At 47.0% G+C, this 24,883-nt stretch overlaps 1 protein-coding gene across 1 annotated transcript in view; it reads left to right on the forward strand.

Annotated features, from left to right (window-relative positions):
* Window positions 1–20,736, forward strand: part of LRP4 (LDL receptor related protein 4) — a gene marked incomplete at its 5' end in the record, with an annotated part of 60,421 nt that extends 39,685 nt beyond the window's left edge. The window contains 20 exons of the mRNA XM_019519952.1: window positions 532–637; window positions 1,534–1,735; window positions 2,073–2,262; window positions 2,561–2,692; window positions 3,335–3,475; window positions 4,208–4,294; window positions 4,510–4,681; window positions 4,776–4,938; window positions 5,153–5,378; window positions 6,994–7,297; window positions 7,670–7,888; window positions 8,225–8,359; window positions 8,576–8,684; window positions 9,009–9,153; window positions 9,709–9,822; window positions 10,119–10,239; window positions 11,297–11,364; window positions 12,032–12,119; window positions 13,994–14,135; window positions 16,583–20,736. Coding sequence (XP_019375497.1) covers window positions 532–637; window positions 1,534–1,735; window positions 2,073–2,262; window positions 2,561–2,692; window positions 3,335–3,475; window positions 4,208–4,294; window positions 4,510–4,681; window positions 4,776–4,938; window positions 5,153–5,378; window positions 6,994–7,297; window positions 7,670–7,888; window positions 8,225–8,359; window positions 8,576–8,684; window positions 9,009–9,153; window positions 9,709–9,822; window positions 10,119–10,239; window positions 11,297–11,364; window positions 12,032–12,119; window positions 13,994–14,135; window positions 16,583–16,918 — 3,200 coding nt within the window. The remainder of the gene's footprint in view (window positions 1–531; window positions 638–1,533; window positions 1,736–2,072; window positions 2,263–2,560; window positions 2,693–3,334; window positions 3,476–4,207; window positions 4,295–4,509; window positions 4,682–4,775; window positions 4,939–5,152; window positions 5,379–6,993; window positions 7,298–7,669; window positions 7,889–8,224; window positions 8,360–8,575; window positions 8,685–9,008; window positions 9,154–9,708; window positions 9,823–10,118; window positions 10,240–11,296; window positions 11,365–12,031; window positions 12,120–13,993; window positions 14,136–16,582) is intronic.
* Between the last annotated feature and the right edge of the window lie 4,147 nt (window positions 20,737–24,883).

Genomic DNA, 24,883 nt, shown 5'->3' on the forward strand with positions numbered 1-24,883 from the left:
GTTTGCTTCTGTCTGAATCCTATCCTGATGCGTACAGGAATATGGTGTCAGAGGAAAATGCCTGTTAGCTTCTCACTGCACAGCTTGTGGTGGGCACCCACTTACGTTTCCAAGCCAGTGGCAGTATAATGGCTAGGATCTTGAGGATGGTCTTGCCAGAATATAACAGTACTGAGGCCAGTCAGGAAGAAGATTCTTCCCTAGCCATCCTCTGATGCCAGTTACTGGTACTTTCAATGGCTTGACCTAGTGGTTCCTCCCATATACATAGGACTAGCAGCAGTGGGCTAGAGAGGTGAATGTGAGAATATCTTGTCTAATAAGCAAGTCAACTTGTTCCACACTCACTACCAGCTTTCTAGTCAGGGTGAAGGATGAAGGGAGGGAAGACTAGATCACTGTGCAGATGTGGTTTTCTTTGTGATCTGTCCTATGATTCCAGAGGGCTGTAATATCTCTCTCTCTCTCTCTTGCTTTCTCTCTCACTCTCTCCCTCGCCCTCTCTTGGTCCCTGTTTCCCAATCTCTGTAGGAACAGACCGGATAGAGGTCTCCAACACAGATGGGACCATGAGGACTGTTTTGATCTGGGAAAACCTAGACAGACCCAGAGATATTGTGGTGGACCCTGTTGGAGGGTAAGAGCCTTTTTCATGTGGGATTGTTTTGTCAATCTTTCTGTAAAACTCAGGTGGTTTGAGTATGATTCTTTGTACCCTTACACCTCCACGTGATGTCTGGGGGCTCTGGTATCAGAGAGGTCTCCATAGCAATTCCTTTCAAGGTCTGAGAGGAGGGGCCTGGCTTTAGAAGTGAATGGCACCAGAGTAAGCATCACATGCTTCTTAACAGGTAGGCCAAAGCTCTGTGTTGCTTTGAGCCATCTCCTGCTGTTTTGCACAGCAAAAATTGGGAGCAATACCACTGAAGTCCATGAAATTACATTAATGAGACAAGAAAATGCCCTTTGTTCTATGTTGAGATCTTGGTAGTCCCCTGTTATCTGCATAACCATTTAGATTGATCTAAAAACAAATCTGAATTGCAGTGAAATTTGACCATTAGTTCAACTTTTGGTCCCCAGTAAGCTCAGAATTGCTTAGTCCTAGGCTTGGGAATATCCTATCAGTGACTGTCCTTTGTGCCACAAAAAGCAAATTTCCACAGTAGGTTTGCAGAAAGGGTGAATTTTTCCATTTAAAGCTTCTGTTCTGAGCCATGGGACCTTGCAGAACTGGGAACCAAGGTCAATTGAGATACCTGAGCACAAGACTACTAGCTCTTGCTTCCCAAGTGTTGAAGGGTTGGAACAGAACTGCACTGTTCTCTTTTGTCATCCAGGCAGTTGGTAGTTTGCAGTGAAAGGGACACTGAACTAGAGAAGATGGTGGAGCTCTGAAGATAGACTGGTAGTTTGACAGTCTCCTGCTGGCTGTGGAAGAGCACAAAACAACATTGCTTCTCTGGTGTCAATGGTAGGCAGCTGTAGAGGTGTAAGAGTGCAGGCACTCATTCTTTCTTGGCTTGTGTTCAGGTTCATGTACTGGACTGACTGGGGGGCCAGCCCAAAGATTGAACGTGCTGGTATGGATGCCTCCAACCGCATGGTGATCATCTCCTCCAATCTGACTTGGCCCAATGGGCTGGCCATTGATTATGAGTCTCAGCGCCTGTACTGGGCAGATGCTGGTATGAAGACCATTGAGTATGCCAGTCTGGATGGAGATAACAGGAAGGTAAGAGAACTAGGCTACAGGAGGGGAGAGTCTGGGAGGCTGAGTAGCTGTCCCAGAGGGCTCATAGAAAGAGGGACAGTCAGTTGGAAGTAAAATCCCTGAATTGGAAAAACACTCTCAGCTCCTCATCCAGAGAACAAAGAGCCTCTTTCTGAACACAAACTATGTATGGAGGGCCCTCTGAAGCTTGGCACTGCCTTGAGCCCTACAGCCTAGTTCTTCTTTTTACTGCTACTGACTCTCTTGTACATCCATTTCTGGGCAATGATCCAAGGGATGGGTAAAATAGCCCCCTCCCCTCATGATTTCCTGGTGCCTTTATTTTGGGGGTTGACAGGTGCTGATTGGGAGCAATCTGCCTCATCCATTTGGGCTTACTCTTTATGGTGAGCGGATCTACTGGACAGACTGGCAGGCCAAGAGCATCCAGAGTGCAGACCGAAGGACAGGGCAGGCTCGTGAAACACTTCAAGACAACCTGGAGAACCTCATGGACATCCATGTTTTCCATCGACACAGACCTTCAGGTATAGGGCCAGCAGCCCCAACCCCTCAAGGAACTCAGCTTCCTCAACAGCTGCTGCCTGTAACAGGTCTCTTGGTACAGGGTATACACCCCTGTCAAGCATTCAGGCTCTTGCTGCCCTGCGCATCTGTGCAGAATGTGTGTGGAAATAAATCAGTACTGAAAATTTAAGGGGAGTGTCCCCAGCCTGCATCTTTGCAGCTGGTGTCCTCTTTGATAATGACACTCCAGGAGCTCCATGCTGAGCTCTTTATAGCCTGTGCTTGTTTCATTTCTTTACATTCCTTTCTCTCATACAGTGCACACGGCATGTGAAGTTAATAATGGTGGCTGCAGCCACCTCTGCCTTCTGGCTCCTCTACCTAAAGGCTACAGCTGTACATGCCCTACTGGTATCAATCTGCAACCTGATGGCAAGACCTGCTCTTCTGGTAGGTTTCTTCCATAAGATCCTCATTGCAGCTGGATCTCACGGTCCACTCTTGGCCCTGTGATAGTATTTACTGGAACAAATTAGCATTATGGGACTTGGGTGTGATGGTCAGTCTCAGCTTGCCTTGAGAAGTCTTTTGGTACTTGTACCCTCAAGTATGGTGTGAGCTGGCTTGAGGTTACCCTGTGGAGAGGGTCTGGTTTATCCTAAAGGAACATCAGTATTATGTCCAGTGGTTTAGGTACATGTCAGTCTCTCCTGTAGCTCTGCCCTGAGCTTAAGGCTGGGCTCCCCACGACTTGAGAAGGCACTGTGCTGTATTCTGGTCTAGATAGAATCCATCCATCCCTCATGCACCTTCCCATTCAGGACCATGGAGAGCTCTTGGCTTCAGGGCTTGGAGCTGCCATTTATCCCCTCATCTTATTCACCTTGACAAGAAATCAGGCTTACACTCAATATCCTACCCAAATCCATCCAAGAAGGGCTAATGTCATCATGAGAGCTTTCAGGTTGCTGCCCCATAGGTAAATAAGAGACCTATTCCTCAGCAATTGGGTCAAGGGTATTGTTTAGCAAATGATGCCCCAGGGACAATTGACTGACACTGACTGCCTGTTCATCTCCCAACTTTCTGCAGGGATGACCAGCTTCCTGATCTTTGCTCGGAGGACGGACATCCGTATGGTCTCCTTGGATATCCCATATTTTGCAGATGTTGTCGTCTCAGTCAATGTCACAATGAAAAATACCATTGCAATTGGAGTGGATCCCCAGGAAGGTCTGGACCTCTTTGTGTCTATAACCACATTCAGCACTGATCACTAAAGTGCTGCAGTTGACTAAATCAATAGAATGCATGTGTAAAGATGTTGTCTATGATCTACTTGGTAGCATGAATATGGGCAGATTGACAGCCCTGTTTTTTCCAATGTGAATTGTTTATATCTCCTTCCCTCCTTGCCCTGTCTTAGTGGAAAAACAGATTCTGGAGGGCTTCAACGCCAGTTGACAGAAATAAACTGCCTTCTCCATTTGTATAGGTTCACATGGAGTGTGGATTTAAGCTTTTGCTGTCCTGCCTTAATGTAAAAAGAGCCGAGTTGATGTTTGCCAATTTATGCTGGGTATCTGGCGCTATACGTTTAGATTGTAGTTTCCATTCTCCATGGTAGTAAGAGATTGTCTGATTATTTACCTCCTGAAAACCAGCTGTGAGCCTGTTACGTAACTATTCAGTAACATGTTAAAAAACCTGCATCCTTTCAGGTTCCCCACAGCCTGTGCTCCTGCATGATTCCCTGCTGTGTCCCCTTCTGGGAGAGGCTTTTTGTCATTAATGGAGTTGGAGGCAGTCTGTTTCTCCTATGATGCTGTCAGATCTCTGGATTACATAGCCCTTCTGTTCGTCACAGTGATCCGGGTGCCTGTAATTTCAAGGAGGCCTGGGGCTGGATGAAGGTGTTTGCTGATTGCTTTTCTCTCCTTTCCCCCTCCTCCATTTCCCTACCAGGAAAGGTTTATTGGTCAGACAACACACTGCGGAAGATTAGCCGGGCTGCACTGGATGGCTCTCAGTATGAGGATATTATCACTACAGGTAAGGAATGCTTTAGGGCAGCCAAAATGGGGAGAGTTCCTCTGAGTTGTGAGGAGGGACTCCCAGATTTGCGGAGGGTGTTTATGGGGGGAGGCCTATGGTTATTGTAAGGGGGAGAGCTCCCAAGACTCTAGGTAAGGGCAGAGGGAATTCCCAGAATTTCCTCATCTGTGTGGAATGCTGAGAAGCTACTTTGGGACCATTTGCTCTTTCAGGTCTGTTGACCACAGATGGGCTGGCAGTGGATGCCATTGGCCGGAAGGTGTATTGGACTGACACAGGGACCAATCGGATTGAAGTGGGCAACCTGGATGGATCAATGAGGAAGGTTTTGGTTTGGCAGAACCTGGACAGCCCAAGGGCAATTGCATTGTACCATGAGATGGGGTAAGTGCTGGCAAGGGACCATCCTGGGAGAGGGAAGCAAGGTAGAGTTCATCTTTTTCTCCTGCTTCTCTAAGGCTTTGTTGGTTTTTTCCAGGTACATGTACTGGACAGACTGGGGGGAGAATGCCAAGCTGGAGCGTTCTGGCATGGATGGCTCAGGACGTGTGGTGCTGATCAGCAACAATCTGGGCTGGCCCAATGGCCTGGCAGTAGATAAGGCTGGGTCTCAGCTGCTGTGGGCTGATGCACACACAGAGGTTGGAGTCTGTTTTATGATTCCTACAGGGTTATCACTGGGTCTCTGGTATCCTGGAGGTTGTTTCCAGGGGAAGGCATTGGAAGAGGAAGGGACTATGTGGAAAGGCTCAAGGGTTCCCTGTGGTCTTGTGCTGTTGGGGATGATGGTCTGGTGGGGACATCAGTCTCAGAGGAAGGGTCTGAACAAGCAGTTTCTCTTCTCTCCTCCTTCAGCGCATTGAAGCTGCAGACCTGAATGGTGCCAGCCGCCACACCCTGCTGTCCCCAGTGCAGCACCCCTATGGCCTCACCCTGCTGGACTCCTACATCTACTGGACTGACTGGCAAACCCGCAGCATTCACAGGGCTGACAAGGACACTGGGGCCAACGTCATCCTGGTGAGGGCCAACTTGCCTGGCCTAATGGACATCCAAGCGATTGACAGGGCACGGCCCTTCGGTAAGTTTCTAGGTTGCTTAAGAGACAGGAGCATCCAACCATGGTGATTCAGAGGAGCCCCTAGAATCTGTTAGTATAGGGGACCCATTTACATTTCCATAGCAGAGTGTATGTTGGAGAAATTGATCTGCTCCTTTTCCTCCAACCTTAAATCTTCCCTGCTCCTTCCCACTTCTCTGTTTCCTTCTGTTCTGTAGCTGTCTGTTTCCAACACCACCACCTCCCCCAGGTACCCAGACACAGCTCACCTGTCACTCCTTGGCTTGAAGCTATCAATCCAGTCAATTCTCAGACTTAACAGGGAGGTCTAAGCAATCCACACTTGTTTGAATTACTAAGGGATTTGCTGGTTTGAGAAGACTCATGTATGGTAGAAAAGACAGGAGTCTGTTTTCTCTAAAATCTGTCCCTTCTACTTTATCTTGACAGCTAAAACTTTGTTCCAAGTCCTGATTGTCTCTTGACCCACTATTTGCAGCTTTCACCTCTTTGTTTGACATTTCACTCTGATCCAGGCTACTGCCACTGAAGGCACCTCTGTGCTGGCTCCTTTTCTTCCTCTGCTTTTCTTACCATATCACCTTCTCCATTTTATCTGAACCAAATTCTTTCCTCTGCTTCTCAGGGACTGCACAGCCCACCTGCTGACCAATCCTCCCTGTGCCTTTGAACTGCACTGCTGCTTCAGTTCCCTGGAATTCTCCTCACTACCATCTACAGACAATGTCTGACCTCTTCACATATAGCTCCCTACCACCTCCCCTTGAATCTGTACACTTTGTAACACCACTCTTTCTTCACCACCTGCTGCATTTGGTTAATCTCCAAGTCCCAGTTCCACCCCAGTTGCCTCCTTCACCTCTTTCCCACTGCTCTGACCTTGCTAGACTGTTCTCTCAAACTGCTTTTATACTGACTTATTAAACCCTCTGGACACTGCTGTGTTTTAAAAAATAGCTTAATGCACAAACCTAAAAGACATTAACAAGCCAAGTGCCTAATATAGGCCTCCTTGTTTCCTTGGCCTTTCTAGCATCTCACAGGATGTGTCTGATTTACTGTAGAAGCTCCTTGAGCAGATTGGAATGACATATTTTACTACTTCCCCTATGATCTGGGATCTTACTGCTAGTGTTAGGATTGCAAATAACACAGCTTAACTACAGGTGCATGATATTCAGCCAGCCAACAGCAATCAGCCTTTTGCTGTCTCTCCTCCATGGAGACATCCTGATATCAAGGGATACAAACCATGGAGCTTCCATTCCACTGAGCCCACCAGTATCCTTGGATCCCTATAGTAGCTGACAAAGCTTTAGGTAGGTCCTTGTATAGTGGCCTGTGGTGCACTTTGAGCAAGAACATGGTTGGGGTGAAATCAGTTGCCAGTAGTGGGTTTCTCTGCCCTGTAAGCATTGGCGACGGATAGGGGGTGCACGTGCCCCCTCTGACGGGGCTGGTGCCCCCCCCCGACGGCTGACACCGATACTGTTACTAGGGCTGGTGCCCCCTCAGATTCAGGAGTCACCAGTCACTCATGCTTGTAAGGAGATGGCAAGGGTCTAGTCTCTAGGAAGTGAGGTACTTTAGATTATTTTTCCTCTTCTTCCCCAAGGCTTTAACAAGTGTGGCATAAGGAATGGTGGCTGCTCTCACCTCTGCCTCCCCCATCCTACTGGCTTCTCTTGTGCCTGCCCCACTGGCATCCAGTTGAAGAGAGATGAGCAGACTTGTGATCCATCTCCAGAGACCTACCTGCTCTTCTCCAGCCGTGGTTCAATCCGGCGCATCTCACTGGACACCAGTGATCACACTGATGTCCACATCCCTGTCCCAGAGCTGAACAATGTCATCTCTTTGGACTATGACAGTGTGGATGGCAAGATTTACTACACAGATGTCTTCCTTGATGTCATCAGGTAGGTGCCTGTCATGTGCTCCCCATACAGCGCCCAATTTGTAAGTGGCTGTGCATACCCAGCCTCAAAGACTGGGTTTTGTGTATTGTGGATTCTTATAGCATGTTCCAATTGACTGGGGAAGTCCCTCCTTGAAGGGTGGGAGGATACAGTGATGCTCACTTGCTGCTGAAACCACACAGAATAGTTTGGGTTGTGCAACTAATTGCAGAAGACACATTTAACCTTAATGGGGCCTGGGTGAAAAAACACAATGACAGTGTTAGGGCTGATGTTTGGAGATTCAGTGGCTGAGAAGAATGGGTACAGGGAGAGTTGAAGGCTCATTAGAAACCGTCTTTTTCTCATGCCATTTGGTACTGAATTCCCCAGGCGAGCAGATCTGAATGGCAGGAACATGGAGACTGTCATTGGTCAGGGACTGAAGACAACAGATGGGTTGGCTGTGGACTGGGTTGCCAGGAACCTGTATTGGACAGACACAGGGCGGAACACCATTGAAGTGGCCAGACTGGATGGAAGCTGCAGAAAAGTGCTGATTAATAACAGCCTGGATGAGCCCCGAGCAATTGCTGTCTTCCCCAAGAAGGGGTAAGTCTGGGTTCAGTAGAAGGGAGGGATGGGAGAGGACAGATTATACAAGGCTAAATCAAGGGGGTAGGAAGAAAGGATGCCTAGTGTGAGCCTGATGGGTGCCCAAGGGTTGGCTTTGCAGAGTGAAATGACTGGCAAAGAGCCATGGCCATGTGGAGCTGATGGGAACAGATACTAGGAGTTGGGTATGATATGTGACTAGAACTAAAGTATTTAGTGGAAAATGCAGAATCTATTGGTTTGGCCCATAAGTAAATTTTTTTCAGAGAATCCAGTGAAATGTCTCTTGTCTCTGTGTGTCTTCCTGGGGGCTTACCCCTTTTCAATCTTCAGGTACCTCTTCTGGACAGACTGGGGTCACATTGCTAAAATTGAGCGTGCAAACTTGGATGGCTCTGAGCGCAGAATCTTAATAAACACTGACCTGGGTTGGCCCAATGGATTGACCTTGGATTATAACACCAGAAGGTCAGTGAGAGATGTGGATTGATGCTGTAATATCCAGGGGGACTGAGTAAGAGATATAATAATGGTGAGCTTTATCACTACAGTCCTCTGAAGAGTTTTGCCTAGTGAGTGATATGAAAGAGAGGCTTGAAAGTATGGGTAGAAGACTGGTCTGGTTTCATCTCTCTCTTTCTCCCTCTCTTTTACCACTCTGACCCCCTCCCCCACTATCTACAGGATTTACTGGGTAGATGCACATCTTGACCGTATAGAGAGTTCTGATCTCCATGGGAAGCTGCGCCAGGTGCTGGTCAGCCAGGTGTCACATCCCTTTGCCCTGACACAGGTAAACAGGGGCTCCTTAGAGTGATGAGGAAATCAGTGACTGTATGAGAGCTGGACTGCCTCGGGGATGTTATAGTGTAGTTGGTTGTATGTGGAAGCTGGTGTATCACTCTCCAGTTTAGTGTTTATCTAAGGAAAGATTGGCTCAAGGAAAGATTGGTTGAGTTGCTGTAGGATGGAGTTACACTTCTGAGAAGAGGGAAGCCAGGCTTGGAAGAAGGGACTTTGTATGGAGCTCTAAGCCACATGAAAACTCCCTTGTACAGTCCCTATATATATGGCCAAATATTCTAATCTCTATGTGCTTTTTGTCTTCTCTGAGCAGCAGGACAGATGGATCTACTGGACTGACTGGCAGACCAAATCAATCCAGCGAGTGGACAAATACTCTGGCCGGAACAAAGAGACTATCCTGGCCAATGTTGAGGGGCTAATGGATATCATTGTGGTTTCTCCTCAGAGACAAACAGGTATGTGGGGAAGGTCTTGATTCCTGCCTTGGCTAATTGGAGCCAGACAGGACCCAATGCCCCTCAGTACCACTTGATGATTTTAGTTAGTGCAGAGCCCTTGCCAGCATCCATACTGTTGACTCTCCCCTTGGTCTTGTTGGGGTTTGTTCTTTGCCTCACTTTGAGTTTTCTGTAGAGGGAGTGGAGAGTACCTCTTCAACACCTGCTGATGTGAGATAATTCTGAAAGCTGCTATGATAGTGCAATAATGAGGCAAGAGAAGATAAGTTTGTTCTGAAGCCCTGTACGTTTGGCTGCAATGGTGGAGCTCCTCTTGACTGATTTCCATCTGACTTAAGTTCCCCTTTCCCAAAAAATTATTTTGATCTTATCGATGCCTAATTCTTGGAATTCACTCAGCTCTGAGATGTGTGATTTTCATGAAGTAGAAAATCTATGACCATAGGAAATGGGGAGAGGTTATCCTATCTGAGATGGAAGAAAGGTTCCTCCCCTTGTGTATTCAAATCTGTTTGAGCACCACCTCTATATGTAATACTTTGTCTCCTTCAGGTTCTAATGCCTGTGGTGTGAATAATGGAGGCTGCACTCATCTCTGCTTTGCCAGAGCTTCTGACTTTATCTGTGCATGTCCAGATGAACCAGATGGGCGGCCCTGCTCCACTGGTGAGTTCAAAGAGGTTCTCTGGGAGAACAATCTCCTTATAGGAATCACAACTGATACTTGTACCAGGACCCCTGGTACCCCCCCCTTATGGATATCAGACCATCTTGGAGGTCTCTACACCCTACAAAAATCCCTGCAGCATCTTGTGCTGCAAATTAAGCATTTCTGGAGTACAATCTGGAAATGCTTGGTCTGGTATATTGGAGCCCTTAACACAAGTTCTTAATCTTCTTTCTTCAGTTTCACAGAACCAAGCTCTTATTTGTTTTTTTTATTGTTTTTCTGTATTGTTTAGTTCCTGGTATGGTGCCCCCTGCTCCTGAAACAACCAGTATGAGTGAAAAGAGCCAGACCCCACCCAGCCAAGCAGCTTCAACAAGTAAACCTCGCACATCTCTGGAAACAACAGAAGGAAAGTGAGTGCATGTTCTGCTGGAATGTGGGTATACATGCCAGATACAGCATGAGCACATCCCCTCCACTTTCCCAGGACAGAAAGAAACTTCTTGAGATCTGAATGCCCTATAAGTAGTTGAAGAAACCCCATCTATGAAACGAGAGGACTGAGGTCTCTGGAGTGGGCATGGGGTGTAGAGGCCTTGCTGTCCATTCCATTCAGATATGACTTGGCCTACTGCACTGTGTAAGAAGCTAGAATTCTTTTGGTCAAGCCATATGGTATCCTGTGGTTAACATAACTGACTTGGGTGGGAGCCTTACTTTGAACATTTAAAACTAGACTAGGAAGATCCTTGGGAGCAATCCTACTTTGGCCCTGAGTGGATAGCCTGGACAGGACTGAACAGTTCTTCTGCAGCTTTCAACTCATGTTCCAGTGTGGATAATTAGCTGTCTCTTTGGCCATCTTTTTCCCCTGGCCAGCAGGGAGAGTTTTTCCTTGGTGGGTGGGTTTATGAACTACAAGCAGAGACACCTTTTCCTGTTCACTGGGAGCACAATCTCAGCAGAGACAAGGGGAAGAGGGGCTGCTCGGTACTTAGTAAGGTCCACTTTTGCCTGAAAATCCCAATGTCATCTATAGTGAATCTGTAGGAGAAAGGATGTGGATCCTCTGGGATGTATAGGGTGAGGTCCAACATAAAGTCCTACATGAGGTTTTATCCCTTATGTTGAGTTACTTTAGCAAGAGAAGGAGGGTCTTCTCTCACCTCCCTTAGCCTCCATCTTTAGCTCCTCTCTATTCATTCCTGCTTGACACCCTGTGAGATATGTAAATGTGTTGAATCTGCACATGTGAATCTCAAGTTATTTTCTGTTGGATTTGCTAATGCCAATGCATGGATCATTTTTACTTGGTTTACAGGATGTTCTGTGCCTGCCAGTTTGGCAGCACTCTTTCCTACACTTGTGGCTGGAGTCATGTATTTATGAATGCAAAGACAAATATAACACACCCTCCTTGCCCTGAGGGTTGGCACTAATGGGCTAACTGTTTGTCTTTGTTCCTTCCAGCTGTTCTGACAAAGATGCCGGCCAAAACTTGTGTGCCCGAGAAAATGAGGCAGTGCTGGCAACCACAGGCAAGTTCCTCTTCTTTCTCCTTCTCTAGTTTGGCCCTTCTTCCAGGCCAAGCCAGTGCTTTTTGCTCCACAGTGCTTCTGACTCAAACAAAGGCTTCCTCAAATTCGTTCCGAGTAAGACAGAGAATGAAAATCAGCCACCATCATTCACCAGTACCAAACAGTGTCTGCTCCAGGTGGCCAGAAGACAGCGGATTGTCATTGCATGATGCCAGAGAGCCCCTTCTCTCTGTTCTCCCCTGCCCCCCACCTTTGTCCACTCAGCTGGGGTAGGCTTAGTTCCAGAAAGCCTGCCTTTTCCTTCTTCCCTCTTTTAGTCTAGACTTTCTGAAAAGGGAAGCTTATTTCCCTCTGCAAAGAGTAACTACCAGGTTATGGGAGGGCTAATGGTAGAAGGCTAACTGATCCGTGTCATCAAGCTAAACCATCACCCCCTCTTCCAAGGTCTCCTCCATGCACCTGATTCCTTGAGTCCATCCTTTCCACCCCAGCAGCCCCCAGAATGCACCAGAGGGCTCATGTTACACCAAACAAAGCCTCCTCTCCTCCCAGACCTGACTTGCTGACACCTTGGCATGCATGCTCACATAGAGAGTGGGTACACCAGGGTGAACATAGTCTGGTGGTACAGAAGGGCCCTTAACTAGTCATTGCTGTTCTCTTTCAGGAGAAGGATTGCATGTCAGTTATGTTATTGGAGGCCTCCTGAGTGTCCTGTTCATTTTGCTGCTTATTGCTGCTTTGATTATATACAGGTACCTCTCCACTCCCTTTAGCTCTGATCTTGGTGGATGGAGTCCCATGGTTGAAAGAGACTCTTAGCAAAGGTCATCTAGGGCTACACTCCCTGCAATCTGTGTTGGAAGCTGTGTTGGCTGCTTTCTATTATGACTATTTTATTTTATATACAAAACTCTTACATTACTTGGAAAGCAGATCAAGCTGTCATGGGGCTTGAAAGCTCTCCTCCGTATGGGAACTCACAAAAAGTGTAAACCCCTTCTCCCTTGGATCCTTGTCTGTGTTTTATAAAGAGAGTCTGAATGTGATGTCCAAGAATGTGTTTAAATTTGTGCCACCCTAGCTATGGAGGTTGTCTGGTAAATCTGTGAGTTCCAAATACTTTCTGCCTACTTCTTCCGTGGGCTTCACCCTGAGGGACTGTTTTCCTTTTGCCAATCAGTATCCCTGTAAAGCCATGCATCCTATTCTGCCCTCACTAATTTTAATCTGGTGGTAGTCATTAGAACTCTACCACGCTGTGTTAATGTATGATGACTGTAGGACAGTTGTAGGGACCTGATGAAAAAGGCCCTTCTCTGGCCTGAGTGAGGAAATAGGAGATCACTGGAGCCTTTTATTCATTGTATGATGGAGCAGCTTCAGTGCTCCGTCACTTTAAGGGCTGGAATAGGCAGCTGGCAGGTGGTTGATTAGGGTGGTAATTTTAGAGCCCAGCTCTCAGGTCTGAGGGGGCAGTTTGCCAGCCAGCAAGGGAGTAACATCACCCAGCTGAGATACTGCTCCAGGAACAGCTTGGAGATAAGGGCTTGGGCTATGGGGAAGGAGGAGGCCCCATGGTCCTGGGCATGACCTAAAACTGCACCCTGCTGGGGCAGGGAGGCCTGGTGGGGCTGCCTATGGTGGGGCAGTGCCATTCAAGTGCCGGGACTGCTAACATCTCCAGTGAAAGGTGGTGCCTCAATAACCCTAGACCCCATCATCTGGTAGGTTACTGGTGGGAGCAGTGGGGCCAGGTATGCCTACCAAGAGGTACCTGAGCCCATATGGGTGTAAGACCCAGGAGTGGGGGCCAGGCATGCTCAGAGAGGAGCACCTGAGCCTGCAGGGGTGTAAGACCCCGGGCCCTAATGAGGGGTGGAGTTGAGGCCAGGTACACTTAGAGGGAAGCATCTGAGCTTGAGAGGGGTGTTCAACCCTGGGGCCCCAGAGTAGGGGTGCAGTGTTGGCTCAAGGAGGGGGCGGTGTGGTCCAGTGAGGGGTTAGGAGCAGAGGCAGCCCACAGTTGGTGAATTGACTGGCAACTGTTCAGACGAGAGTCACGGGAGAGACCCAAGAGGCTGAGCTAGGGCCACTTGAGGAATGAAGTGTCAAGCTTGATGGCCCTCCGGGGTTGCTCAAGGGAGCAGGGCAGGGTGTGTGTGGCCCAGGGATGGGCAGTATGCTAGAGGCCCCTGTGAGAGAGGGGTGGAGTGAAAGAGGCCCTGGTGAGAGAGGGTTGGTGTGAATGTGGCCCAGAACAGGGCAGTGTGTAAAGGGCCAAACTACATCCTGAGTTTGGCCTGGCCTTAAGCTGGAGATGGAACAAATGATATGTCATCTGCGAGGCATGGGACACATTAAGGGAAGGTTGGAGCGTGTACTTACCGCCCTTGTACATCAGGGTGTTCAAAGAGCAGCCTCCCACCTATTTAATATCAGGATCAATTAACAAAAAGGCATGGCAGGAAAATGAGGTGGGCAGTTTTCCCATAGACAGGAGGTGGGCTGATACGGAGAACGGGCCTGGGAGTTTGTCCCCGTAATACATTGGGTTGTGGCTTTTCTTATGGATCTTTCATTTTGGCAATAGAATCTAGCCTTGCTGATGACAGTTTTCTTTCTACAGGCACAATAAATCCAAGTTCACAGACCCTGGCTTGGGGAACCTGACCTATAGTAATCCCTCATACCGGACATCTACCCAAGAAGTGAAGATCGAAACTATTCCTAAGCCAGCAATGTACAACCAACTATGCTATAAGAAAGAGGTAAGAGCTGCTGTCTGGGGCCTTGGGGTCCCAGCTCAAGCTGTTATAATCCTGCAAAACTGAGGAGATAACGGAAGTGACTTTGGCTTGGGTTTTGGCAGGTGCCTTCTACACTTCTTTCTCCAATGTTTGCATGGGTGAGGTTAGGGCACCTTTCAGTCGATTACTCAGTGAGACTCACGTGGGTTAACAAGCAGTATCCCTTGCTTCCCCAGTGGCACAGACTAGGGGTGTGCGAAGCGGGCCCTACTTGATTCAGATTCGGATTCGGCCTGAATCAGGAACAGTGATTCGATTCATTGATTCGATTCAGCTAAATCTGAATCTGAAGATTCAATGCTGATTCGGAGAATCAGCGATTTGGACATAGGCACAGCTTTAAAAGTTTTTTCTACATACCTTGAGGTACCAGTTCAGCTTGTGAACGCTGCAGTCCTGGGGCACATGGAGCATCCCACAGGAGTGTGAGGGGACCCTCCACGTGCTTGGTGGTGAACCTGGAAGTGGACTGGAAGTATTTCCGGTCCACTTCTGGGTCTGCTGCGAAGCGTACTGGTGGGCCCAGCAGACCTGGAAGTGGATTGGAAGTGCTTCTGGTCCACTTCCAGGTCTGCTGCCGAGTGCGCTGGAGAGCCCCCCGCATTCCCGTAGGACGCTCCATGCGTCCCAGCACTGCAGCATTCACGAGCCTCCTGCTATCTAAAGGTACGTAGAAAAAACATTTAAAGCTATGTCTGTGTCTGAATAGCCAAATCTTTCCAAATCGAACCAGGGACCGAAGCTTCTCACAGCCCTAGCACAGATCTATATTAGGCTTCTGTTGTCTTCACCACTCCTAGGGTGTCTTATCTTTTTTTGCTGCAGCAGCAGTAGCAGCAACTACTGATACCTAAGATATTGGAGCCCAAAGGGAAGCTTCTGCTGGACCCATGCTCCCTGGTGGCTTCTACCGCAAGTGCTGTTTTGGACACTGGGGAGCCAGGCAGCAAAAAGAGGGCAGGAAAGGTGGACACAGTTTTTCACTACGCACCATATGGAGTGGATAGGGTGGGGAGAGCAACTGATGCTCCTGATGACTAGGGTATTGTTATAAAACCATATGGGTCTGTGTGCAACAGGCAGAGGGTTTAGCTTGATATCTTATAGCACTTAGTTTCTCTTCTTGGTTTCTTCCTCAGAAGTTTTCCCATTCCTTTGATACCTTCTCATCTTCCCTCTTCTGATTTCTGCCTGCATCCTTATGCCAGGTATTACTGCTTGGTGTGCATCGCCCATATCTTTCACTCCTGCACTACTGAGTGGTTCTAACACTGTCCCGTACTAATTACTGTTTGGCTGGCTTTTTTCACTGTCCTTTGTTCATCTCTTTAAACAAGCTCAGCCTGCCTTCCTGTGCCGGGGAAGCAGAGGTCCCTGGTCATGGCTCAGGGTCTGTTGTGTATGATGCTTAAAGCAAATGGCTTTCTCTGGGAGTGTTTATGATTTTCACAGACGAGGCCTGTTAGATCATTCAGTCCCTTTCCCACCACAGAACTGTTAAAGAGAGGACAAACCATTAGTGGTTTCATTTTAAATGTCCCATGTTGTAGATTTCCCCTCCTGTCTGCTCAGATTCAGCCTTGTAGAACTTGCTGTTAGGATAATTTCTGTGAGAACATAATTATTTCCTGTTTTTCATCTCTGTCCCATTGCTCCTAGATCTACCTGCATATGTCCCTCATAATTCTCTCTCTGCAGTTTTGTCTATCAAATGTTCCTATGCCCACTTAGGAAAAGTTAGACCAATTTTACTCCAGTCTCTGCTCATGATCCCTATTTGCCTCTGGTCATTTCTATTGATCCGCTGCGGGGTTCTTCCAGTATTTCACAAGTACTGTGGAACTCAGACCCAAACACAGTATCTCAGATGGCCAGTCTTGTGAGGAATAAAAAGAGCAACTCAGATGTCAGTATATGACTGCTCTGGGATGTGAGGCATTTGTATTTGCATCAGCCTTTTTGGAGAAGTGTCTCATTGTAAAATCATACCTGAGTCCCTGCCATTGATTCTCTCTCTTCAGCTGCTTCTGCTTCCCTTTGTTTTTCTGTCCTGTTTGGGCTCCAGTATAAGATTTTTATTGGCCCCAAAATGGCATTGCTTGCATTATGCTATTGAATCATAAGAACCACCTTTTTCCCATTGTCTGTCCTCAGATTGAAGGAGCCTGAAGTATGAGATAGAAGCTCCTCTGAGGAGGGTAAGGGTCTGTTGGGCAGAGTATGGTGAGAGGAAGCCTAAAGTGGACTCTACTAGTGCCTTCATTGCAAGAGCCGGTTACTCTTTGCATTGAAGTCCAGCCCTTTTGCTTGCTTTGCTGCCTGCCTTCATTCCAGCCTGTTTTGTTCTTTGGCGAGGGGTAACCAGTCCTCTGCAGGCATCTTTCATTCTGTGGTTTCCCTTTTCACAGGCTAGTCCTGATCACAGCTACACCAAGGAGAAGATCAAGATCGTGGAAGGTATATGCCTCCTGTCCAGTGACGATTCTGAGTGGGATGACCTCAAGCAGATACGGAGCTCCCGGGGAGGAATTCTCCGGGACCATGTCTGCATGAAGACAGACACAGTTTCTATCCAGGCCAGTTCTGGCTCACTGGATGATACCGAAACTGAGCAGTTGCTACAGGAGGAGCAGTCTGAGTGCAGCAGTGTCAACACTGCAGCAGCCACTCCTGAGCGGCGTGGCTCACTCCCAGACACAGGCTGGAAACACCAACGCAAGCCCTCCACGGAGAGCGAGGTCTAAAGCACATTCTACCTTCAGGATGCTCATACCCTCTCCAGCTTCTGCTCTGCATGAATGAGACAGGACTCTGCCTGCCATGCAGGAGGAGCCCAGAGGCTAGCCTCCCAGTTTCACGGAGCCTAGAGACTGCAGTTACCATTTGGCAAGAAGCCTGGGCCAGACTGTGTTCTTGTGGCTGGGGGGGTTGGAACCCTGAGACCTTTTTGGCTCATTTTCACTGTTTGTGGTTTATTTATATGTTCCTTTTTCCTAAAAGCTGCCGTGTTAACTTCTGCAGTGACTCTCTGGGCTAAGTCTGGCTCAGATTCTGTTCCCTGTGGCAACCTGAGAGTCCTGCACTGTCCAGCTCATAATTCATGTCCCTAAGGGAGCAGAGCTACTCTACTGCTAGCTCCTGATCAGGCTTAATGTATATTATTGCCCCTTAGTCAGGTGTGAGCAGCACCAGTTGGGTGTTGTGCTATGCTCGCTCTTCCTTGATTAATGGGTTATGTCAAGTGGAGGGTGGGCTTCATGGCTGAAGGATGTAGTGAAAGGTGACTTATGTGGAAATAAGGAGAGCAGTTACAGCTGCCATGTTGCACACGATTAGAGTGTCACTATTGTCTTCTGAATACAGAAGTCTCAATCCTGGCCAAATCAGCAGAAATGAAATTATGGACTTCTGCAATGGTTTTTATGTTAATTTGGAGGTATGATGAATCCTGGGACTGGAGCACTGGGACTGTTGCTGGCAATGGACGCTGCTCCTGTTCACCTCACCACAGGCACCTGTCCACTGTGGTTCTACTCTGGAAAATGACTCCATGCACATAGCACCTTCACAACTGCTGCCCATGCATACTGGAGTCGGCTACCACATGTGGACAGAGATTTAATTGTTCTTTCGCTAGCCCTGTAGAGATAAGGAAAGTTCATCTCAGAGCTTGGGAGAAAGAACTAGATTCTTTTCCTCTTCCTGCATCATCAGCAAAAACAGTTGCCAGGTTCCAGAAAGAAGACCATCCACTTCTACCTCTGGAAGGCCAGTGGGCTGCCTGGGTGTGGCTGAGGGCCTGTTTCAGCCTCTACAACTTTTTATAACTGGTGATGTAGAAAATGGGACATTCCCAGACTGATGCACTAGAAGCCTACAGTGCTGACACATAGGAAAACTAACTCTTACTAAAACTGAGCCAATTTGACCTGGGGTCATGGAGCTATAGGCACCATTGTAAAATACTGGTTTATCAAGTTGACCTGCACTTGTAAGTTAGTGGCAAACAGACCTCTGCAGGGGGAACTGTGTACTTCTCGTCACCTGTGGGAGGACCCAGTTGAATTCTGGGCTCTGTAAAGCCTTTCCCCTGTGTTAGGCTCCCATCAACACAGTGCATGGTTGCTTTCCTGCCAGATCCTTCATAGCTGCAAGGGAGCTGGTATTTGGCCTTACACTCTGTATGATATGCCAGGCATGGTATGAGTAATAAGCACCTGTATGGAAGTAAGGCTTTGTGGAAACCTACAGACAAACCACTTTTGAATTAGTCTCAGTTTTGGGGAGGGGTCAAGGAAGGCAAGGGATAGAAAACCATCAATGCCATTATTTGAGCTTCCAGAAAGTATCCCTGGCAATTTGGAGCCTTGACTTGCTCTGGAACCATTGTCCCTTGACCCACCACTCTGTAACCCTATGTAGAGAACAAAGGGGAGAAAAAAACTCCCAAAATGGAGTTTACTCCCTTTCTTTCCTTCGCATTTATGGATGTTGTTACTGAAGGTAAAACATTAAATCCCAGGCCAGTTGTTTGGAAGCAAAACGATCCAAGGAAGGAGATCCTTGCAACACCTGTGAAGGATCCCTACTTGGGACTTCTGTCACATCCCATGCATGACATGAGGAGGATGCAGCTAGGGCTGGGGGAGCTATGTAGAGTGGGAATTTGGATGGGTTGTATTTTCCAAGCAGTATTTTTCCAGTTAGTGAACAAAGTCAGTCCTTGTTCTAGCCCATGCTCACCTTGCAGAGGCTCTGCTATCCACTGGAGACTGTGACCGTTACTAGCTGATGGGCAATAGTAGGTAAATCAAGGGATGGTTCTGCAGCTAGGAGAAGGTTTCAACTTACACTACCCAAGCCAAGGCTGAGATTCCAGGTATAGCTGGTGCACAGTCCTGTGGGAAGTGGACTTAGAGTTAAGACTTTGGAATTTCCTTAAGTTAATGTGTAACTTTTTCCTGCTCCCAGAGGGAGAAATTATTTTGAATTGAATTTTAATTTAAATCTAATTATTTGGCTCCAGGCTGGACATTGTTGTTCCAGGTGCCACTTGTGCTTTGTGTAGTACCAGCTGCTGAGGCCCTGCCGGATAGAGGCCTGGACTCAATGTAAGAAGCAGAGCAGCAGGAATCAAAGCAGTGCACAGCTCACTGACATAGACTTGGGCTGTCTAGGCTACTTCTGGAAGATCAAACAGTTCAGGTGCAGGAGGGGAAGAGTCCAATTGTGGGGGAGCCTATGTGCAGGAGCTAGAAAAGGTGGCTGCAGTAGCAGCAGCAGGAGGGGGTATGAGTGTGTGGAAGAAGACTCAGACATTCTGGGGCACATTCCTACTCCTGTTCTGACAGGCTGTGTTACTGTGTTACTCTGCACTGCATATTAAAACTCCAGGCACTGAGGAGGGAAGGATCGGATATATGTACCCAGTCCCCTCACTGAGGACTCAGAGGTATGTCTACATGGCACAATGAAGTGTTGTACATCAATACCTGAACTAGCTCTGAACTAGTAGGACTCGGACTGAATAGAGCACCTTTCTAATACAGCTATGCTGGTTTCAGTACCTGAGAGCATGGATGCACTTAACAATTGAAACATTTCAATTGCTGCATCTTGCTGCAGCCTGTCTAGTACCTCTTGGCTGCTGTTAGAGGAGGCTGCAGTGTTGAAATGCCCCAGCCAAGTACATTTGACTTGGAAACATTTTGGTGCCTATGACACCCCATGTTACTTCATGTAGAGCCAGGTTGGGTATTTCTACAATGCACAGCACTGTACCTTTAAAATATTTCAAAGGGCCCCTAAACAGCATATAAGCCCTTTACAATGTCTTAAATGTGGCTGAAACCTTCCAAAATAATACCTCTTTAGGTGAAATACTATTTTGGAATATTCCCCTTTTCAGTTGTGTGCGCCTGCTGTGAGCACATGAGGGCTTGCCTGGGGCTGGAGTCAGAGTTGGGCTTAAACCCTGCACTCCCTGCCAGACCACAGGGGCCATTACTAGAATCTAGCCCTCCACTCCCAATCCCCTGGACCTTTCTACTCAGAGGGGAAGAGGAGAGGAAGGATTTGGGACCTCTCCCCCTTTCCCCTCTCCACTTGGCTTCCCCCCTTCTTTTTCTCTCTGTGTGAGGGAAGAGGAGTGAGCTGAGAGCAGAGACTCAGGTTGCTGCAGCCTGTCTAGCTAGCACCTCTTGGTTGCCACTAGAGGAGGCTGCAGTATTGAAATGCCCCAGTCAGAGCAGCACAAGGGGGTAAATATGCCCACTGGCTGAAACATTTTCTTTGTGAAATGTTACCAGGTATATTTCACTTGGAAATGTTTCAATGGCTATGTCTGGCTACACCCCATGTTACTTCATGTAGAGCCAGGTTGGGTATTTCTACACTGCGCAACATTGTGCTGCATAGACATGCCATCAGTGAAACTGCGCAAAGAAAAACTGCTTGAGTTACCAGTAAAGAATGAAAGGGGAAGGCCCAGGGACATGGATAGGATTTTTGTAGAGGCAGGCTCCCTGCACGTAGGAGCTGTTGTGTGGAGGCAGCTGCTATACCACAGAGAAGCATGTCCTATAGGGCAGTGGTCTCCAAAGTGAGGGGTGTGCAAGACGATTCACTGGGGTGTGGGAAGAAAATATTAGAACTTCTATTTATATTTATATAAATATACATATATTGGGGGTGCGTGCTCAAAAATGTTTTACTGATAGGGGTGCACGATCAAAAAAGTTTGGAGACTACTGCTGTAGGGGAGGTATTAAACAGTTTCTGAACAAAGGGGAACCCAGAGCAATTGCCCTTCCTGGTATCTGTACCCCAGGAAAACTCTTTCCAGCAGCTAGCAGTGCTTAAACTCTACCTGACATACCCATTTGTCCTCTGTGGAAGGCACCCTGCACATTCCAGCCCCAAGACCTTTCAAGTATGTTCTCCCTTCCCTTCCAACTCCTGTAGAGATTGTGGGACTGCTACACTGGGGAGATGGGGCATGAAATTTACTGCAGCCTCTGTTCCACTAGTGAGATGAGCAAAAGTGATATTCCCTAATGTGTGCAGACAGCCCTTGTGAGATGCTGCTGGGGGTACATCACACTTCCCTATGCTGGGGAAGAGAAGGCCCTCATTGCACTTGGGTTGTATGGAATGTAGAAAGGCCACAGCTGGGGGATGATCTCTTCAGCACTGATTTACTGTGTAAAAAGCAAACCTCTTTCCTGTCTGTCCTGAGCTAACGGCAGTGATTCCCCTGTGTTCCTGTGTAATGGTTTTAACGTTACTCACTGGAGACATTGGACTTTCTGGAGTTATTTAACCACTATGTTCAGTATTTTAGGGGTTGATGATAATTTAATATAAATTTAGCTTTTCTTAATCACTCTGCCTGGTGTTGAGTTGTGAATCATGTATGCTACCCACATTCTTTGAAGGAACAGCCTTGGTCTTTGTTTGCATGCTCAATAAGCATTTTGGGTGGGTGGACTCTGCTGACCATAAACTGACTATAACATGACTTCCACCAGTTGAAGCTTGAACTGGGGCCCAGGGTCAAAAAAGATCCAAGTACAGCTTTAAATGCAGCAAACTCACTGCCTTCTCCCTTCACTACTAGGTTAGCATGGCAGTAAAAGCAAGAGTAGCCTAATTCTGAAGGACATGGTGACCAAACTGATGTAAGCCCTGCTTTTTCCTAATGGAAAGGGGTAGTCCTGAGGAGATCAGAGCGGAGATGAAGAGGAGCAGAAGCTATATTCCATTCCTGAGTTCTTTGTCCATTTTTTTCTGGCACTTTTAAATAGCTCTAAATAACTACTAATGAATCTTTTAAATTGGGCAAAATAAGATGGGTAATGGATGAGATATTTAATCATGGTACTGCAAATACAAGGTAGGATTGGTGCTACCAGTGACTCTTTCTAGATTCTTCCTTATGAAGGTCTAAAATCTCTTTACAAAGGTTAATGAACTTTGCATCAGACCTGCCGTGGAAGTGCAGGATGCTACCACTATCCCTGCAGGAAATAATTTCTCTCTGTGCTTATGAAGTAAGCCAGGCAGAGAATAGAAGCAAGATGTGTTCTGACAGCTGGTTCCTCACTATAAACATTGACTTTTGAATATACTGGGGGAGGAGAACAGAGTGCTGAATAATTGAAACATGCTGCCGTTTCTTTTCATGATGATAGTTAGCAACCTGCCTTTTAAGCTAACCCCATTTTCCCATAATTGTAACTTTCCAAAAGCATCTGTGTTTGTGACTGAAGTCCTTCACTTTAGACTCTGCCCTGAGACTCCTTTTCCCTTAATCCCTTTAGCTGTTGAAAGCGAGCAGGGTGAAAAGGACACGTGTTGTGCCTGCATGACAGATTTTCTACACCAAATTAGTTCCAGCCTACACCAGTAAGGCTTTTAGGTGTGTAGGTATGGTCTGTTGTTTTACTGGGGAGGTTCCAGAGCTGCATAAATACATATAACACCTAATGCATATATTCAACTACATCAGCAAGAAGAGCCGAGTTCTCTTTTCTTGTGTGAACATTTCTGTGTTGTTAGTACCAAACAAATAGAATTTAACTAAACTAACCAAATATTATATTGTCTTTGAACAATAAGAAACCATAATATGAAAAGCTCACATAATGCTAGCTTGTCCTCTTGCATAGCATGCCTTTTTATAGTATTTAGCAGTCCTAATTACTAAATAATACACTACTACAATACACCTGTTGATGGCTGTGGCAGAACCTAAATTCACCACTGTTTAGCTTTAGTGAAAGCATGATTGCCAGAGTGAAATTTGGCCATGTACATTTACTAGAGAAATTAAGTTTAAGCAGGATACACATGATGGTTAAAATCCTAGTCTAAATACCTTCTAGATTTTTGTGTTTAATACAGTTTTTTTAAATTAGTAGTTTTCTATACTCCTATTCTAGACAAGATCCATACAATGCTTTCAATCAGGGAGTCTCATACAAGCTGTCAGGGCACCCTGGGGTGGCACTGGATGTAAGGAGATAAGTGTGGGCTCAGTCTATTCTCTGGATGCTGCCCACCTCCCACTGACCAGTCTCTCTGCAAGGCGGTTAGCATTGTAATAAATTAGTTTTTGCAATAGTGTGTTCCTCAATTCACGAAAGCTAGGATTCTATAGAAAGGTAGAAAACCAATGCTTTAAATGCTTGGATACCACAATGAGTGCACAGTAAACATCTAAATCTGTTGATTCTGCCATGTAAAATTTATAGAAAGCTTGTCACTGATATCTCAGCCCTGGAAAGTAAATACAGAAGTCTTAATCCTGGCACAATCAGCAAAACCAAGTCACGTTCTGGTAAAAAAGTGAATTGAAAAGACCAGATTTTTGCTTTTATTTGCACCTGCACCAAAGTTAGGGAATCTTTTTTTTTAGGTCCAGTGTCTTGATGAAGTTGGTATGGAAGTTCCATCTCTGGCAGGTGAGTCTTCCTCATGTGACTGATTAATTTTAATAGTTTGACTGAGTCCTCTTCCCTGTCTACTGAGCCTTCAGGCCACTGGGAGCACCTAGCTAATTTCATACCACCCAAATTGAGCAAGTCAGCAAACTGCTGGCAGCTGTATTTGCATAAGACTTGTGAGAGTGGTTTAGATGGGTGAGTCTCAACCAGGGTGAAGGCAGGGTAGATCTGACCAAGACAGACTGCGAACACAATATTTCCTGGGCTGGAGCTCAGGTCATCAGATGCTCTCTTCATACTCTGCTTTCAGCATATCCTTTCCTGGCATCTGATGAAGTGCGCATCAGCTCAGAAAGCTTGTACTTTCTCTGTGTATCATATATCCAGGGGTGGATTGGGGGGAGGTGCACTAGCGCACTTGCATCCACCCACCAATCCTGCTCCACCACTTTAAACCAACTGCCTGGCAGTAGCAGCAGCAAATCTAGTCAGACAGTGCTGAGGTAGCTTCTTGACTTCCTGGCTCTTTCTAATACACCTGATCCCTTCTCAGCTCTTTATTCCACAGTTGTTAATGACACTGTCTTCCTTTTAATGGCTCTGATGTTCCTCCCATCAATCAGTTTGTTTTGCAACTCTGCTGAGTGTTAGGAGCTTCATTCCCACAGCAGCCAATTCATAGCCCTGCAGATTTGTTTGTAAACTCATTCTGATGAAGTTATATTTGGTTTTACTTCAATCCTAAACTGAATAATCCAGCTCTGGCCCTCTAGTTTATAAAGGAACCTTCCTATTTTTATCTAGAGAAAAATGTGTTATATTTTATGTGCTGATGCCCCTCAATCTGTACCCTCCCTTTCAAAATCCTACATCCACCCATGCTTGTATCTCTAGATGTATCACTACCCACCAAACTTTGTGCACACGCTCTAATCTAGTTCATCTAAGAGGGGCCCTATCTCACATTCAAACTAAAGCTGGATCGAACCCAGGTATCAAGTTACTGCACACTTTCAAGCACTACTTTGGAGCTGGTTGCATATGTTCATGGTGTGATCATCCCTTCACAAGCACGCCTGGCCTACACTTACTGTGTGATTCAACATTGTTGCATACATGTAACATGGGGCAGGGGCCTAAGGCAGCCCAGGCCCCTCTGAAGCAAGCGCCGGTCCGAGCCATACCATCCTCCCTAGAGGCTGGCAAGCTGTAGGCCCACACCCCGAGTCCCACCTCTACTGCCTTGACCCGGAGACCTCCTCC

The sequence above is a fragment of the Gavialis gangeticus genome, unplaced genomic scaffold (genome assembly GCF_001723915.1).
Source record: "Gavialis gangeticus isolate Ggan-Ray unplaced genomic scaffold, GavGan_comp1, whole genome shotgun sequence".
Taxonomy (NCBI): Eukaryota; Metazoa; Chordata; order Crocodylia; family Gavialidae; genus Gavialis; species Gavialis gangeticus.